Raw genomic sequence first — 18,539 nt, forward strand, 5'->3', positions numbered from 1 at the left:
AGAAAATTGGGATCTGTTTTCTTGCATTTAAACTTAAGCATGCATATAGGATTAGAATATAAAACCAGTTTTAATTTCAAATGTAATGAGTGGACTGATGTGGTCCATGATTATTACCTTACTGCTCCAACTTTTCTTATTATAACTTTTTTTTTTTTTAAGGGAACTTACTCTCTTTTGGAGTAAATTACAACAAAGAGTAGAACCATCTATACAAGTGTACCTTGAGAGGTGTCGTCAACTTTCTTTGTTAACGAAAACAGTATATCACATTTTCTTCCTGATTAAAGTTATTAATTCAGAGGTAAGAATAATCAGAATATTTTTAAGGTTAAAATGTATACATTATCATTAATAAAAGACTATAACTTTTATGATTTTGGCACCCTTTTCGGTGATTTTTAAATTTTTTCAGTTAGTCCTTTGAACATTTTCTTGTTAGTCCTTTAAGATATTTGATACAGAAAAACTTAAAAATGCAGTTGGGATCCAGGGGCTTGTTCTTACTTAGCCAGAGGAAAAGTAATATATGTAATACTTAATTTATATCATTCTTCTGTTTTGGTTCTAGGGGTTATACTACTTTGATAATTTGGCTATAGAAATTTAAAAAGTAGGCTGGGCACGGTGGCTCATGCCTGTAATCCCAGCACTTTGGGAGGCCGAGGCGGGCGGATCACGAGGTCAGGAGATCGAGACCATCCTGGCCAGTGTAGTGAAACCCTGTCTCTACTAAAAATACAAAAATTAGCCAGGTGTGGCATGCACCTGTAATCCCAGCTACTCGGGAGGCTGAAGCAGTAGAATTGCTTGAACCCGGGAGGCGGAGGTTGCAGTGAGCTGAGATTGCGCCACTGCACTCGAGCCTGGGCAACAGAGTGAGACTCCATCTCAAGCAAACAAACAAACAAACAAAAAAAGAAATTTAAAAAGTATAAAGAAGAATATATAGTGCTAGGTTCCTCTGCTAGCAGAAGGGAAGATTACATTATCTAAAATTTTACAAACAGCCACAAATACGTGATAAAATAAAACAAACATCTTTTTTAGTGTATAGCAGCTGAGATTGCAGGAATATTTGGGCTCCAAAGGTAAAACCTAAAAACAGGAACAGAAAGCTTGAACTGATGCTGAGCCTCATCTAACCTGGAGATTGGGATATGCTGCTACTTGCAGTAACTAAGTAGTTGGAAGTTTGATATCTACACAGGGACAGGAGATAGCTATACGGATATAAGATCCTGGGCCGGGCCAGGCTGCTCACATCCATAGTCCCAGTACTTTGGGAGGCCAAGGTGGGCGGATCACTTGAGGTCAGAAGTTTGAGATCAGCCTGGCCAACATGATGAAACCCTATCTCTACTAAAGTAAGTATAAAGATTAGCCAGAATTGGTGGCGCCTGCCTGTAGTCCCTGCTGAGGTGGGAGGATGGCTTGAACCTGAGAGGTAGCGATTACAGTGAGCCAAGATGGCACCACTACACTCCAGCCTGGGTGACAAGCAAGATCCTGTCTCAAAAACAAAAAGCAGGCCGGACATGGTGGCTCATGCCTGTAATCCCAGCATTTTGGGAGGCCAAGGCGGGTGGATCACATAAGCCCAGAAGTTCAAGACCAGCCTGGCCAACATGGCAAAACCATGCTCTACTAAAAATAAAGAAAATTAGCTGGGCATGGTGGCAGGTGCCTGTAGTCCCAGCTACTCCGGAAGCTGACACAGGAATCGCTTGAGCCTGGGAGGTGGAGGTTACAGTGAGCCGGAGGTTATAGTGAGCCAAGATTATACCACTGCACTCCAGCCTGGGAGACAGAGCGAGACTTGGTCTTAAAAAAAAGAAAAGATCTTGGGCCAGCTCTACTTGTCTACTTGGGTAGGTAGATCTGAAACAACCACCCCCTCACCACCACCTCCCACCACCCGCAACACACACACACAGACATGCTCACGCACGTGCATGCATGCACAAGCACTACACGAAGCTGGAACCTGTGAAGTACTGTAATTTTATTGGAAAGGTAGACTAGAAAAATAATTCTAACACGGATGGTAGGGAATTTTAGGTATGTCCAACTGGACTCTGGGTCAGAGGAGGAAAATCTTCAGGAAGTTATAACTACAAGTCTACCCTCATACAGATTTGGGAGCCACATTTACCCTAGCTGTGTAGTTCAGAAATCCCTATGCTAAGTAAGTAAATGTTTAAGAAGGTGAGGATGAATACCTAAGATTCCTGCAGAAGGAAATGCAGAACTGCTTTAGGAGGGACATATTGTCAACACAGGCATCTCATAAAGCCCTGCTTAGCCTGAGTTCACCATTAAGATTTATAAACATACAAAACTATCTGACCTGAGTGACTTTCAGCAAAGGAATAATAGGATTACTTGCCTAATACTTTAAATAATATAATTATGGAAAAATCTAGGAAGTATATGTATTTAAACACTTAAAATAAGGAATTAAAGTATGAGAAAGACAGTGTCAAAATGACCAAGCAGATCGTAAAAAGAGTCAAAAGAATGTTTGGAAATAAACATACATAGTTATCGAAATGAAAATTTTAGCAGATGGATTATACAGATTAGACACAACTGAAGAGGGAGTTGATGAACAGAGGTTGCATATGTGCTTCCATTTATTTTTTACTATTAAGTATTAACTCAAGTTTCATAAAGTTACTGATTTTCTTATAGTAACCTTTGTAGAAATGCAGTTGGTTTCCATTTAAATGTACATAGAAAACACCTTCCAAAGGTGCTACCATTGTGTAGAATCTAAAAACTGAGATGCAGCATGATAACAAGAAGTATTTTTAAATGAATTTTTTATTTGTTTTTTATTTGTATTTTTAAATTGTTTTTGAAAGGAAAGACCAAAAGATACTTCCCTATCCCTCTTTATAAGTACCTTTTAAAATCTGTCATTGGTCAGTAAGTCTTAGATGTATCTTCGTTTTTCTCTCCTAAAAATAATTTCTCTTCATTTTCAGGAGGAAAGAATATGAATGAATCCTGCTTTCCAGTTTTTCCTCTGTCAACCTTGTTAACTTGTCCTGATTTTTCATTTATATATTGTGGTGCTGCAGTTAAACAAAGTAGCTGGGTGTGGGAGTGCATGCCTGAGACCCAGCTAATTGGGAAGCTGAGGCTGGAGGATCACTTGAGCCCCAGATTTGGAGACCAGCCTGGGCAACCCAGCAAGACCCTGTCTCCAAAACAAAACAAACAAAAACCTGAAAGGGGCCAATAATAAGTTTCCTATGAAACTACTATGCAGCTTTAAATCATAGGTTGCGCCACTAACTTAAAGAGCAGCATGATAGAGTAGAGTAGAAAGAACTTGGAACTAGAAGCCAAACTGGGTATAAATCTTGACTTGCAATTGACCTTAATCACTGTAGGTTTCATGACTAAATCAGATGAATTGAGGAGGTTAGGTAAAAGTGACCATCCTTCTTCAGTTTTACTCACTACTCATAAAGAGACCATGGTGGGCCAGAGGATGGGGTGCAAAAATATTGGACAAGAGCTGCATTGTCCATTACGGTAGTCACATTTTAGTTGCTGAGTAGCTCCATGTTGCTAGTGGCAATCCTATTGGACAGCACAGATATAGAACATTCCCGTTATCACTAATAGTTCTGTTGGGTAACAGTATTTTAGAGAGTTTGGGTTCAGAATTAGAGTATATAAAAAAGCAGTTAAAAGTATGAATAGCTTTGGAAGTTGGCAATGGCAGCAGCCTTCTTTTATGTTGTTGTTGCTTTTGTTGGTTCGTTGGTTTTTGAGAGAGTCTTCCTCTGTCATCCAGACTGGAGTGCAGTGCTGCTGTCACAGCTCGCTGCAGCCTCAACTTCCCAGGCTTGAGCAATGCTCTTACCTCAGCCCCCTAAGTAGCTGGGACTACAGGTGTGTACCATCACACTTGGCTAATTTTTTTATTTTTTGTAGAGGTGGGGTCTCACTATATTGCCCAGATTTATCTCCAACTCCTGGGCTCAAGCAATTCTCCGTGCCTTGGCCTTCCAAAGTGGTGGGATTCAGGTATGAGCTACCACACATGACCTTTGCAGCAGCCTTCTTGACAGGAATAGTATGCACCATGGTAATTGCTCTTTGTCCAAAAACCTTCTTATTGCATGAAATTTTTTTCCCTTTTTTTTCTACTTTCTGAAATCTGATCAAGCAGAGGTTTTATCTTAAAACTAGATTCATAGATTATTATTATTTTAGGGCTGAAGAGACCTTAAAGTTAAGCTATAGTGATTAGATTCTGGTGTAATAACTCTTTTCAATTTCCATATAGAGGTTAACCTCGATGTAGTGATTTGAATTAACTGGTAACCTTTTTTTTTCTTTTTGATATGGAGTCTCCTTCTGTTGCCCAAGCTGCAGTGCAATGGTGCAATCTCGGCCCACTACAACCTCCATCTCCTAGGTACAAGGAGGTATGATTCTCGTGCCTCAGCCTCTTGAGTAGCCAGGATTACAGGCAGACGCCACCATGCCCAGCTAATTTTGTATTTTTAGTAGAGACGGGGTTTTACCATGTTTGCCAGGCTGGTCTCGAACTCCTGACCTCAGGTGATCTGCCCGCCTCAGCTTCCCAAAGTGCTAGGATTATAGGCGTGAGCCACTGCACCCAGCCAACTGGTAAAACAAGTTAAACAAAACAAAACAAAAAAACTCCAGGAATTGAAGACTATCAACCAGCTACTCATATGTTAATTTAAAATACAGTTAGCCCTCCATATTCATAGGTTCCACATCAGTGGATTCAACCCCTACTGATTGAAAATGTTCAGAGGCCAGGTGTGATGGCTCACCTGTAATCCCAGCACTTTGGAAGGCTTGAACCTGGGAGTTTGAGGCCAGCCTGAGTAAAACAGTGAAACCTGATCTCTACCAAAAAAAAAAAAAAAAAAAATTAGCCAAACATAGTGTTGTATGCCTGTAATCCCAGCTACTCAGGAGGCTGAGATGGGAGGATCACTTGAGCCTGGGAGGCAGAAATTGCAGTGAGCCAAGATCATGCCACTGAGCCAGGTTCACTCCACTGCACTTCAGCCTGGGTGACAAAGAGACCCTGTCTCAAAAAAGAAAAGGAAAAAAAATTCTATAGAGTTCCAAAAAGCAAAACTTGAATTTGCCACAAGCATACTATATTGAATCTATGCAAATGAAGTAATATGTAGCCATTGTATTAGGTATTATAAGTAATACAGAGGTGATTTAAATTATGTGAGAGGATGTCCATAGTTTGTATGCAAATACTATGCCATTTTATATAAGGGACTTGAGCATTGTGGATTTTGGTATCCACAGGAATCCTGGGACCAGTGCCCCCAGATTCTGAAGGACAACTGTAATTAATGTCTTAAATCCTAATTGAGATCTGCAAAGGAATTGGAGCAGATAGCTTGGGATCTTTTTATTTATATAGTATACTCTTCCCTAGACTCCTTGAGGTTTAAGAGTTGAAAAATACATCCCTGCCTTTAAGGATTTTGTAGTCTGTTGATGGAAACTTAAAACCAGTAGCAATATTATATGGGTCTTTCTACTAGAGTGGAATCTTGAATATCCGGTGAGGGTACATTGCTTAGTGCAGTGCCTGGTATAAAGTAGGTGCTGAATGAATAAAAGAAGTGGGCCATAATAACCCACTTGCCTATTTTCGTTACTCAATTAGTAATAGCTAAGGAGGGAGGAGAGAGTGTTCCTAGTCACAGAAAAAAAAACACATAAAGTAGTATCAAGACAAATGAGAGAATGGAATATTTGGGGAACTACAGGTAGCTCAGTTGTTTGAGTAAAGGGCAAGATAAAAGAGGAAACTAGAACAGATGAGGCAGTGGTCAGACTGTGAAGTCCTTTTTGTATTCCACACTAAGGTTTATATTTTATTCTGAAATACATGGTAATTATTTAAAGAGTTTTAAAACAGGGTAAAGCGTGATGTTATGAGTGGGTAGGGAAGGACTGAATGGGATGTTACATAGGAAACTAAAAGTAACATGCAGGCCTTGGGTGGCTTTAGGTCAAGAACACTAGGCAGCCAGAGGAAAAGAACAGAAAAGGCAATGGAAGAGGGTACAAAAGACAAACCTTTCTGTTTCCCACAACTTGCTTGGTGCTGTTCTTTTCCTGGAAAGGGATTGAGTTTCTTTTCCTCCTCTGAATTAATGTCACTTAGCTTTCTGTTCCTGTGACTCATCAATTTAAGCTGGTGCTATTAGTATTTATGATTAACTGTTATGAATTAAATAGATTTTTATGGGCAAATCACTTAATTACATTGTCTTCATAGAAAATTGTTGTGAATTCAAATTCAACTTTTAAAACTTACCTGCTGTATAGCCAGTTTAGGATTTGAATATTGCCTGTTCACTTATTTTCAAGTGCACACATGAAAGATCAGAAGAAAAAAATTGTAAATATAGTTTCTTTTGTTTCGTTGGCATTAATGTAAAGGTTTCAGGTTTAATTATAACATGAAAATGTTTTTAAAGCAAATTTATTGAGGCTCCTCACCCTTAATGAATCAAAATGAACCTTTGAATTTAGTTGCAGACTGAATTAGAATAGAATGTCGGTGGAATTCCCCTTTTAAATAATTTTAGATGTGTCTTGTGAGCAATAAGTAGAATTCTTTAATCAGCTTTTGCCATTCCTGGAGAAAAGGCTCAACATTCATGTGATATAAAATAGTTATGTTCTGCAAGACAGATACCCTTCATCTAGAAATCCTTCATTCTCTGAATCCTTTTTGTTTGTTTTGAGACGTAGTTTTGCTCTTGTTGCCCAGGCTGGAGTGCAGTGGTGCAGTCTCGGCTCACTGCAACCTCCGCCTCCTATGTTCAAGTGATTCTCCTGCCTTAGCCTCCTCAGTAGCTGGGATTACAGGCACCTGCCACCACGCCTGGCTAATTTTTTGTATTTTTAGTAGAGACTGGGTTTCATCATGTTGGCCAGGCTGGTATCAAACTTCTGACCTCAGATGATCCACCTGCCTCAGCCTCCCAAAGTTCAGGGATTAACAGGCGTGAGCCACCACGCTGGGCCTCTCTGAATCCTTTTTTAAATTCATTTATTTCTCCATCATTTCCTGAATTTCTGAATAATCACACCCCTTCTCAGAACTTTCACCAGTAAGAACTTATACCAGTTCTTCTGACATTATTATATGTGCCTTCAGGATTACTTTTAATCATCTTTGTGGTTTACTTGACCGTTAATTCCTCCCAGACTTCTTTGTGTCTTTCTTTGTGTAGTATGCAGCTTCACAGACCACAGGTGATTTTTTTCTTTCTTGCATATCGTAATAGAGGAGTGGCCTAATTATTCACCATTAGCAGCCCCTTAAGGCATGTAACAGAGATGCAGATGTTTTACTGTACAAGTTTTAAGGCACAGATCTATCTAAGAATAGTATAACATATACAAGTTTATATGAAATCCAGAGACACCCATATGGTCCCACTTCCTTCCCAGTTTTCATCTTCCCTGTCATTTTTTATTTTTTTTATTATTCTTTTTAAGAGACAGGGTCTTGCTCTGTTGCCCAGGCTGGAGTGCAGTGTGCAATCCTAGCTTACTACAGCCTCGAATTCCCAATTTCAAGCAATCCTCCTGCCTCAGCTTTCTTTGTAGCTAGGATTACAGGCACATGCCACCATGCCCAGCTAATTTTTTTTTTTTTTTTTTTGATAGAGATGAGGTCTTTCTGTATTGCCTAGGCTGGTGTCAAACTCTTGGCCTCAATCAGTCCCTCCCACCTTGCCTTCCCAAAGCACTGGGATTACACACATAAACCATGAGCCACCATGCCCAGCCTTTTTTTTTTTTTTTTTTTTTTTTCGGAGACAGGGTCTCACTTTGTCATCCAGACTGGATTGCAGTGGTGCACTCTCTGCTCACTGCAGCCTCAGCCTTCCAGGTTCAAGCGATCCTCCTTCCTCACCCCCACAGGTAGCTGGAACTACAGCTGCATACCACCACACCTGGCTAATTTTTGTACTTTTTGTAGAGATAGGGGTTTCCCTATGTTGCCCAGGCTGGTCTCGAACTCCTGAGATCAAACGATCATCCTGCCTCGGCCTTCCAAAGTGCTTGGATTATAAGCATGAGCCACCGCACCCAGCCTAACCTATCATTTTAAAAATAGGTCTCTTCATGCTACTCTTTCTATTCGTTTTCTTTTTGGTCATTGTGCTCTTGCTGTTTCTAAAATCAAGACCAATTCAGTATCCCAGGCTCCTTTTCCTTTTTAGTAAAAATACTAAAATACTTTTGCCCTACAAGTTTAAGCTTGTTTTAGTAAAATATTTTCTTCTTAACTTAATGAAAATAGAGGCCCTATCAGTTCTCTCTACTTATTTTCTTTGTTGCCTTTTGATCCTGTATCGTACATATTTTATTCCAATGAATGTGGCCACATCCTGTGGCTATCTTATTTCTCATTTATCATTTTTCCCTTCTGGTCTTTAAAACCCATTTTTCTCTCTTTACTCCATGTGTCTTTCCAATGACTCTTACCTTTGTTATTGCTATCTAATAATAATAGTTCAAGATGCTAATTCAAAAGAAAAAGTTTGTTGAGCTATGTCTACCCCTACTCCTAATTCTTAAGCTGGTCCAGCCGTGAGGTAGGTAATTTGGCATTTGGTTTTATGATAGCACTAGAATCTCCACTATTAGGGATAAGTACCTTATTTTATAGAAGCAAATTATTTCTTTCAGTACTGATAAGTTTGGAAATATGGGGATGTTCTCAGTTGTTTTTGTTTCAGTTAGATTGCTTATGCAAACAGGAAGTAAGAGTTAAAATAAGGATGACATTTATTGATCATTTACTATGTGCCAGACATTATACTAAACTATAACACATACTTAATCTCCTTTAATACAGCAATTTAATGAAGTTTAAGTGCTATTTTGGCCTCTATTTTATAAGTGGGATATGAAAGGTCAAAAAAGTTAAATAACTTCCAAGTTTGCCTAGCCATTAAATAATTTCATACCAAGGTCTTAGCTTCTAATACTTATGCATTTTCTGCCATTCTATGCAGTTCATTTTACATACACACATACCAGACTAAGCTTCAGTGCTTTAGAAGGGGAATCCTTTCATAAGTTGCTATTACAAGATTTGAGAAAAACAAATCTCAATCTTAACTAAATTCTGAAATAAATTAGTGTTGATTAGTGTAGATTAAATTAACTTTTCCTATTTGCTTTTTCACAGACTGAAGGGGCTGGACTTGCTACCTGTATAGAACTGTGTGTAAAAGCTCTTCGCTTGGAGTCTACTGAAAATACTGAAGTGAAAATATCTATTTGCAAGACCATTTCATGTTTGTTGCCTGATGATCTGGAAGTTAAACGTGCTTGTCAACTGAGTGAATTTCTTATTGAGCCTACAGTAGATGCGTATTATGCTGTGGAAATGTTGTATAATCAGCCAGACCAGAAATATGATGAAGAGAATCTTCCAATACCAAATTCTTTACGCTGTGAGCTGTTACTTGTATTGAAAACTCAATGGCCCTTTGATCCAGAATTCTGGGATTGGAAAACCTTGAAACGACAATGTCTTGCATTAATGGGAGAAGAAGCATCCATTGTGTCTTCAATAGATGAACTAAATGACAGTGAAGTATATGAAAAAGTGGTAGACTACCAAGAAGAGAGTAAAGAAACTTCTATGAATGGGCTTTCTGGTGGAGTTGGTGCTAATTCTGGCCTTCTTAAAGACATTGGTGATGAAAAGCAGAAGAAGAGAGAGATAAAACAGTTAAGAGAGAGGGGATTTATATCTGCTAGGTTTAGGAATTGGCAAGCCTACATGCAGTATTGTGTGTTGTGTGATAAAGAGTTCCTTGGTCACAGAATAGTACGACATGCTCAGAAACATTACAAAGATGGAATTTATAGTTGCCCCATATGTGCAAAGAACTTTAATTCTAAAGAAACTTTTGTCCCTCATGTCACACTGCATGTTAAACAGTCTAGTAAAGAGAGACTAGCAGCTATGAAACCATTAAGAAGATTGGGAAGGCCTCCAAAGATCACAACTACCAATGAAAATCAGAAGACTAATACTGTGGCTAAACAGGAGCAGCGACCTATAAAAAAGAATAGTCTCTATTCAACAGATTTTATAGTGTTTAATGACAATGATGGTTCAGATGATGAGAATGATGACAAAGATAAATCCTATGAGCCAGAAGTGATTCCAGTCCAGAAACCAGTACCTGTTAATGAATTTAATTGCCCTGTAACTTTTTGTAAAAAGGGCTTTAAGTACTTTAAAAATTTAATTGCTCATGTGAAGGGGCATAAAGATAATGAAGATGCCAAGCGCTTTCTTGAAATGCAGAGCAAAAAAGTTATTTGCCAGTACTGTAGGCGGCATTTTGTGAGTGTTACTCATCTCAATGATCACTTACAGATGCACTGTGGCAGTAAACCATATATCTGTATACAGATGAAATGTAAAGCTGGTTTTAATAGTTACGCCGAGCTTTTAACCCACCGAAAGGAGCATCAAGTCTTTAGAGCAAAATGTATGTTTCCTAAATGTGGAAGAATTTTTTCGGAAGCTTATTTACTATATGATCATGAAGCACAACATTATAATACATACACTTGCAAGTTCACAGGTTGTGGTAAAGTTTATCGTTCTCAGGGTGAGCTGGAAAAGCATCTGGATGATCACAGTACTCCTCCTGAAAAAGTGCTGCCTCCTGAAGCCCAACTTAATTCATCTGGAGATTCCATTCAGCCTTCTGAAGTGAATCAGAACACAGCAGAGAATATTGAAAAAGAAAAATCTATGCTTCCTTCAGAAAATAACATTGAAAACAGCTTACTAGCAGATAGAAGTGATGCTTGGGATAAAAGCAAATCAGAATCAGCTGTGACCAAACAAGACCAGATGTCTGCCTCTGAGCTCAGGCAAGCTAATGGACCATTGTCAAATGGTTTGGAAAACCCTGCTACTACTCCTCTGCTTCAATCCAGTGAAGTAGCTGTGTCCCTTAAGGTGTCTGTCAATCAGGGGATTGAGGATAACTTTGGAAAGCAAGAAAACTCAACTGTGGAAGGCAGTGGTGAAGCACTGGTCACAGACTTACATACGCCAGTTGAAGATACTTGTAATGATTTGTGTCATCCAGGTTTCCGGGAGAGAAAAGAACAAGATTGCTTTAATGATGCCCATGTTACTCAGAATTCTTTAGTAAATTCAGAAACTCTCAAAATAGGTGACCTTACCCCACAAAACTTAGAAAGACAAGTGAACAACTTGATGACCTTTTCTGTGCAAAATCAGGCAGGATTTCAAAACAATTTACCAACTTCCAAATTTGAATGTGGAGATAATGTTAAAACATCATCCAGTCTTTATAATTTACCTCTTAAGACATTAGAAAGTATTGCATTTGTTCCGCCGCAGTCCGACCTAAGTAATTCATTAGGAACTCCATCAGTGCCTCCAAAAGCTCCAGTTCAGAAATTCAGCTGCCAGGTCGAGGGATGTACTCGAACCTATAATTCTTCACAGAGTATTGGGAAACACATGAAGACAGCACACCCTGACCAATATGCTGCATTTAAAATGCAGCGCAAAAGTAAAAAAGGTCAGAAAGCTAACAACTTAAATACACCAAATAATGGAAAGTTTGTTTATTTTTTGCCATCACCAGTGAACAGCTCAAATCCATTTTTTACATCACAGACCAAAGCCAGTGGGAATCCTGCTTGTTCGGCCCAGTTGCAGCATGTCTCGCCTCCCATTTTTCCAGCTCATTTAGCGACTGTACCAACTCCATTGTTGTCCTCAATGGAAAGTGTCATAAATCCAAATATAACTTCTCAGGATAAAAATGAACAAGGTGGTATGTTATGTTCCCAAATGGAAAATTTACCTAGTACTGCCTTGCCAGCACAAATGGAAGATCTAACCAAAACAGTTCTGCCTTTGAATATTGACAGTGGCTCAGATCCTTTCCTTCCTTTACCTGCAGAAAGTAGTTCAATGTCTCTCTTCCCTTCACCAGCAGATAGTGGGACTAATTCTGTTTTTTCCCAACTGGAAAATAATACAAATCATTATTCCTCACACATTGAAGGAAACACTAATTCCTCCTTTCTAAAGGGGGGTAATGGTGAAAATGCAGTTTTTCCTTCACAAGTTAATGTTGCAGATAACTTCAGTAGCACCAATGCCCAACAGTCTGCACCTGAAAAAGTTAAAAAAGACCGTGGGCGGGGCCCAAATGGGAAGGAAAGAAAACCTAAGCACAACAAAAGGGCTAAATGGCCTGCAATTATCAGAGATGGGAAGTTTATCTGTAGCAGGTGTTACAGGGCTTTTACTAATCCCAGATCACTGGGTGGGCACTTATCCAAGCGATCTTACTGTAAACCACTGGATGGAGCCGAAATTGCTCAAGAACTTCTGCAGAGTAATGGACAGCCTTCTCTTCTTGCCAGCATGATTCTCTCCACAAATGCAGTAAATTTGCAACAGCCACAACAATCTACCTTCAATCCAGAAGCATGTTTTAAAGATCCATCATTTCTACAGCTTCTTGCTGCTGAAAATCGCTCGCCAACATTTTTACCAAATACATTTCCTCGGCCTGGTGTGACTAACTTTAATACCAGTGTCAGTCAAGAAGGTAGTGAAATTATTAAACAGGCTTTGGAAACTGCTGGCATTCCCAGTACATTCGAGGGTGCCGAAATGCTTTCTCATGTTTCAACAGGTTGTGTCTCCAATGCATCACAAGTAAATGCAACAGTGATGCCAAATCCAACTGTGCCACCCCTGTTGCAGACTGTATGCCATCCAAACACCTTGCTGACCAACCAGAATAGGACATCAAACTCCAAAACTTCCTCCATTGAGGAATGTAGCAGCTTGCCTGTTTTTCCAACGAATGACTTACTACTGAAGACTGTTGAAAATGGTTTGTGCTCTAGTTCATTTCCTAATTCTGGTGGGCCATCACAAAATTTTACCAGTAACAGTTCTCGTGTTTCTGTTATAAGTGGTCCTCAGAACACAAGATCCAGTCATTTAAATAAAAAGGGAAACAGTGCTTCTAAGAGAAGAAAGAAAGTTGCTCCTCCACTAATTGCGCCTAACGCTTCCCAAAACTTGGTAACAAGTGACTTAACAACAATGGGACTCATAGCAAAGAGTGTTGAAATCCCAACTACTAACCTTCATTCAAATGTAATTCCAAGTTGTGAACCTCAGAGTTTGGTGGAAAATCTAACACAGAAATTAAATAATGTTAACAATCAGTTATTTATGACTGATGTAAAAGAGAATTTCAAAACCAGTCTTGAGTCCCATACAGTGTTAGCCCCTTTAACATTAAAAACTGAAAATGGTGATTCCCAAATGATGGCTTTGAATTCATGCACAACTTCAATAAATTCTGATTTGCAGATTTCTGAAGACAATGTTATACAAAACTTTGAAAAGACTCTTGAAATTATTAAAACTGCTATGAATTCTCAAATACTTGAGGTAAAAAGTGGATCTCAGGGTGCTGGTGAAACATCACAAAATGCTCAAATAAATTATAACATTCAGCTTCCTTCAGTAAACACTGTGCAAAATAACAAATTACCCGATTCTTCTCAGTTTTCCTCCTTTATAAGTGTCATGCCAACAAAAAGTAACATTCCTCAGTCTGAAATATCACATAAGGAGGATCAAATACAGGAAATTTTAGAAGGCTTACAGAAATTAAAATTAGAAAATGACCTATCCACTCCAGCATCCCAGTGTGTACTGATAAATACATCAGTGACACTGACTCCCACGCCTGTTAAATCAACTGCAGATATCACAGTTGTTCAGCCAGTTTCTGAAATGATAAACATTCAATTTAATGACAAAGTTAATAAACCCTTTGTGTGTCAAAACCAAGGCTGTAACTACAGTGCTATGACAAAGGATGCACTGTTTAAGCACTATGGTAAAATTCATCAATACACTCCAGAAATGATTCTTGAAATTAAGAAGAATCAATTGAAATTTGCTCCCTTTAAATGTGTAGTACCTACATGTACAAAAACATTTACAAGAAATTCTAACCTCCGGGCACACTGTCAGTTGGTGCATCATTTTACAACTGAAGAAATGGTAAAGTTAAAAATTAAAAGGCCTTATGGAAGAAAATCTCAGAATGAAAATGTGCCGGCCTCACGAAGTACACAAGTGAAAAAACAGCCAGCTATGACAGAGGAAAATAAAAAGGAATCTCAGCTTGCTTTAGAATTGAGAGCAGAGACCCAAAATACCCACAGTAATGTAGCAGTGATCCCAGAACAACAACTTGTAGAAAAAAAAAGTCCTGACAAAACAGAAAGTTCTTTACAAGTGATTACAGTTACTTCAGAACAGTGTAACACAAATGCAGTCACAAACACACAAACCAAAGGACGGAAAATTAGGAGGCATAAAAAAGAAAAGGAGGAGAAAAAACGAAAGAAGCCAGTTTCCCAATCCCTTGAGTTTCCAACAAGATACAGTCCTTACAGACCTTATCGATGTGTTCACCAGGGATGCTTTGCTGCCTTTACGATACAGCAAAACTTGATTCTCCATTACCAGGCTGTACACAAATCAGATCTACCTGCATTTTCAGCAGAGGTCGAAGAGGAAAGTGAAGCTGGTAAAGAAAGTGAAGAAACTGAAACTAAACAAACTTTGAAAGAATTTCGATGTCAGGTAAGTGACTGTTCTCGAATTTTCCAAGCAATTACTGGCCTAATACAACACTACATGAAACTTCATGAAATGACTCCTGAAGAAATTGAAAGTATGACTGCTTCAGTGGATGTTGGGAAATTTCCATGTGACCAGTTAGAGTGTAAATCTTCATTTACTACATATTTGAACTATGTTGTTCATCTAGAGGCAGACCATGGAATTGGACTAAGGGCAAGTAAAACAGAAGAAGATGGTGTATACAAATGTGATTGTGAAGGCTGTGACCGTATATATGCAACCCGGTCGAATCTCCTCCGACACATTTTCAATAAGCATAATGACAAACATAAGGCTCATTTGATTCGTCCACGAAGATTAACACCAGGCCAGGAAAATATGTCAAGCAAGGCAAACCAAGAAAAATCAAAGTCTAAACATCGGGGGACGAAACACAGCAGATGTGGAAAGGAAGGAATAAAAATGCCCAAGACCAAACGAAAGAAAAAAAATAATTTAGAAAACAAGAATGCAAAGATTGTGCAGATTGAAGAAAATAAGCCTTATTCTCTGAAACGTGGGAAGCATGTATATTCTATAAAGGCTAGAAATGATGCCCTGTCTGAGTGTACAAGCAGATTTGTAACCCAGTATCCATGTATGATAAAGGGATGTACTTCGGTTGTTACAAGTGAAAGCAATATAATTAGACATTATAAGTGCCATAAATTATCTAAGGCATTTACATCACAACACCGAAATCTTCTTATTGTATTCAAACGGTGTTGCAACTCACAAGTAAAGGAAACATCTGAGCAAGAAGGTGCTAAGAATGATGTGAAAGATTCTGACACGTGTGTATCAGAGAGCAATGATAACTCAAGAACAACAGCTACAGTTTCACAAAAGGAAGTTGAAAAAAATGAAAAAGATGAAATGGATGAACTAACAGAATTGTTTATTACAAAATTAATAAATGAAGATAGCACAAGTGTAGAGACCCAAGCTAATACTTCTTCAAATGTAAGTCATGATTTTCAGGAAGATAACCTCTGCCAGTCAGAAAGACAAAAAGCAAGTAATTTGAAGAGAGTTAATAAAGAAAAAAATGTCTCACAAAATAAAAAAAGGAAAGTTGAAAAAGCTGAACCAGCATCAGCAGCTGAGTTAAGTAGCGTGCGTAAAGAAGAAGAAACTGCTGTTGGCATTCAGACCACTGAGGAGCATCCTGCATCTTTTGACTGGAGCTCTTTTAAGCCAATGGGATTTGAAGTATCATTTCTGAAGTTTCTTGAGGAGTCTGCAGTGAAGCAGAAGAAAAATACTGACAAAGACCATCTAAATACTGGAAACAAAAAAGGATCCCATTCAAATTCAAGAAAAAATGTTGATAAGACTGCTGTGACTAGTGGAAATCATGTATGTCCTTGTAAAGAAAGTGAAACGTTTGTACAGTTTGCCAATCCATCACAGCTTCAGTGCAGTGATAATGTAAAAATTGTTTTAGACAAGAATCTTAAAGATTGCACTGAGCTTGTCTTAAAGCAACTTCAGGAAATGAAACCTACCGTCAGTCTGAAAAAACTTGAAGTACATTCAAATGATCCAGATATGTCTGTTATGAAAGATATCAGTATAGGTAAAGCCACAGGCAGAGGTCAGTACTGATAATTAATGTAGTATAAATACATCCTTTACCATTTTATTTTAAATAGGAAGCCATCAAGCATGCTAGAATTGTGCAACTTTCATTATATTTTTTTGTTGTTGACATGAATTAACCTGGCCAAAAACAAAAAAGAAAAAAAAAACATGACATTTGTCATGTAAAACTTTTTTTTATCCCTATGGGACTTGAACAGAATCAGTACTTCAGTTATTGTAAATAGTGAGCTAAACCTCAAATTTCTATCACCCAGTTGCCCTTTTCATGAACTAAACAATTATCTGTGTGATTGGTATGTTTCACCAGGTCACTGCTCATGTATAACAGTACTCTTTATTTGTAGATACCTTTTTTGTATATATTTATTATTGTAAATCATGTGCTGCCACCAGCAGTCTGTAAGTCTAAACTATTAAATGACACATTTATATTTGGAATTTTAATTTTTAACTAAGCGATCAAGTTTTTTAAATTGTTCTTTTATTGTTTTAAATTAAGAACTTTTTGAACTAAAACCAGAAACTCTGCCATAGTTCATTGATTTTTACATGGAACATTTATTTACAAGGTGATATCAAGATTACTTTTCACAAAATAGGCACATTATATCAACACTTTGCTCTGCTTTGTAAATTTGCCATCCAGGATTTTGAGGTGGTATTCATGTGAAATTAAAGCAGACTCTCTAGCAGTTTCCTATAGTTACAGTTTTTTTTTTTTTTATTGCTTCTAATTGGATATAGTTACTATGAGTCCATGAAATACAATAGAAATGTGAATAAAGAATTTACTACATTGAAGATTTTAAACATTTGGTATTAAAAAAAATCCTTTGTGAATGTGATAGAAAACTAGTAGTGTGGAGCAGTGTAAATATTTGAGGTGGTGATTTGTGAGTAGCCCAGTATTGCCTTAAATAAAATCACATTTCATTTCTTGTTTTATACATGTGATCTTATAAAGATTTTTTGTTTTGTTTTGTTTTCCATTTTCTGAGATTTATAGATTGGTGTATAGCTTTAAACTGTATAAAGTTTTGTGGAAAGATTTTTTTAAACATTTTTATAAATCTTAAAATTGATATCATCAAAGTGAGCCCATCTTGTGTTTATAAAATACAAGAGTCCTTAACATTTATAATTACATAGATAAAGCACTTTCTATAAGGAAGTTGGATGTTTTGATTTTACTGTTTATAGATGTTAGATTGTACAGATTTGTCTGTATTTCTCACCATATCTAATGATACTTTTTTCATTAGATTGGTCTTCAAGAACAGTATTAGTTATAATTATTTTGGTTATTCAGTATATAGTTAGCTCTTACAGTTTAGCTTTGTTCACCATATTTATACTGTGGATTCACAGCCAGAGGTAGAGGTTATTCCAGGAGAGTTGATGACCTTCATTTAAAGTCCAACTAAAATCAGTAGTAGAAACATAAGAAAACATCCTTGCAATATTTACTTTTGTTTCTGTTTGCCATAAATAGTAACATTGGTTTTTTTATTTTGTGTTTGTTATAAAACAGTTGCATTCACAATATTATTGGCCTGAGATATTGATGATATTGTGATGGTATGAAAATGTGTACATTCCCTGTGCAACATCAGATTTGCAGGAAAAATGAAGCACTTACTGAAATCGCTGGTACTCTGAATAAATAAGCATGGTCAAGGAGTGAACTATTTTCTTTTGGAAATTTCTTTTTAATTTTCATTATTAAAGTATCGTTTTATTTTTAGGGCCTTTTGGGTTTTATTGAATAGTTCATTTCACCTCTTTAAGACTTACTACCAATAAGCATAAAACCTGACACGTTAAAATCCCTGCCCTTTGGTGAGCCCACTGTTATTTATTAAAATAAAAGTTATTTTATGGGTGATTAATACATGGGTTTTCTTTTTCCTAAATTAACCATAATTTAAATAACTGAGTAGTTTTAATATTAAATTTTTGTTAACAACTGAATGTTTCCATACAGTTTTCTTAGAAATTGACCTAGCTCTTAAAGGTGGGCATTTGGCAAAACTGCCCTATATAGCACAGTAGCAAGTAGGTTTATTTGTGATCATTGTAACTGTGAGCCACTGTTAAGTGAAAATGCCAATGTATTGGGGCCTTTCTTTTGCTCATTAGC

The 18,539-nt window shown here is 37.6% G+C and overlaps 1 protein-coding gene across 6 annotated transcripts in view; it reads left to right on the top strand.

Moving 5' to 3' along the window:
* Window positions 1-18,290, top strand: part of ZNF292 (zinc finger protein 292) — a 106,787-nt gene extending 88,497 nt beyond the window's left edge. For 4 of the 6 annotated variants that reach the window (XM_055257886.2, XM_063619038.1, XM_063619040.1 and 1 more), the window contains 2 exons: window positions 163-304; window positions 9,248-18,290. In XM_055257886.2, coding sequence (XP_055113861.1) covers window positions 163-304; window positions 9,248-16,402 — 7,297 coding nt within the window. In that variant the 3' untranslated portion in view covers window positions 16,403-18,290. The remainder of the gene's footprint in view (window positions 1-162; window positions 305-9,247) is intronic. The other 2 variants (XM_063619047.1, XM_063619049.1) reach the window with 1 other exon arrangement.
* Window positions 18,291-18,539: the final 249 nt, after the last annotated feature.

The sequence above is a fragment of the Symphalangus syndactylus genome, chromosome 2 (genome assembly GCF_028878055.3).
Source record: "Symphalangus syndactylus isolate Jambi chromosome 2, NHGRI_mSymSyn1-v2.1_pri, whole genome shotgun sequence".
Taxonomy (NCBI): Eukaryota; Metazoa; Chordata; class Mammalia; order Primates; family Hylobatidae; genus Symphalangus; species Symphalangus syndactylus.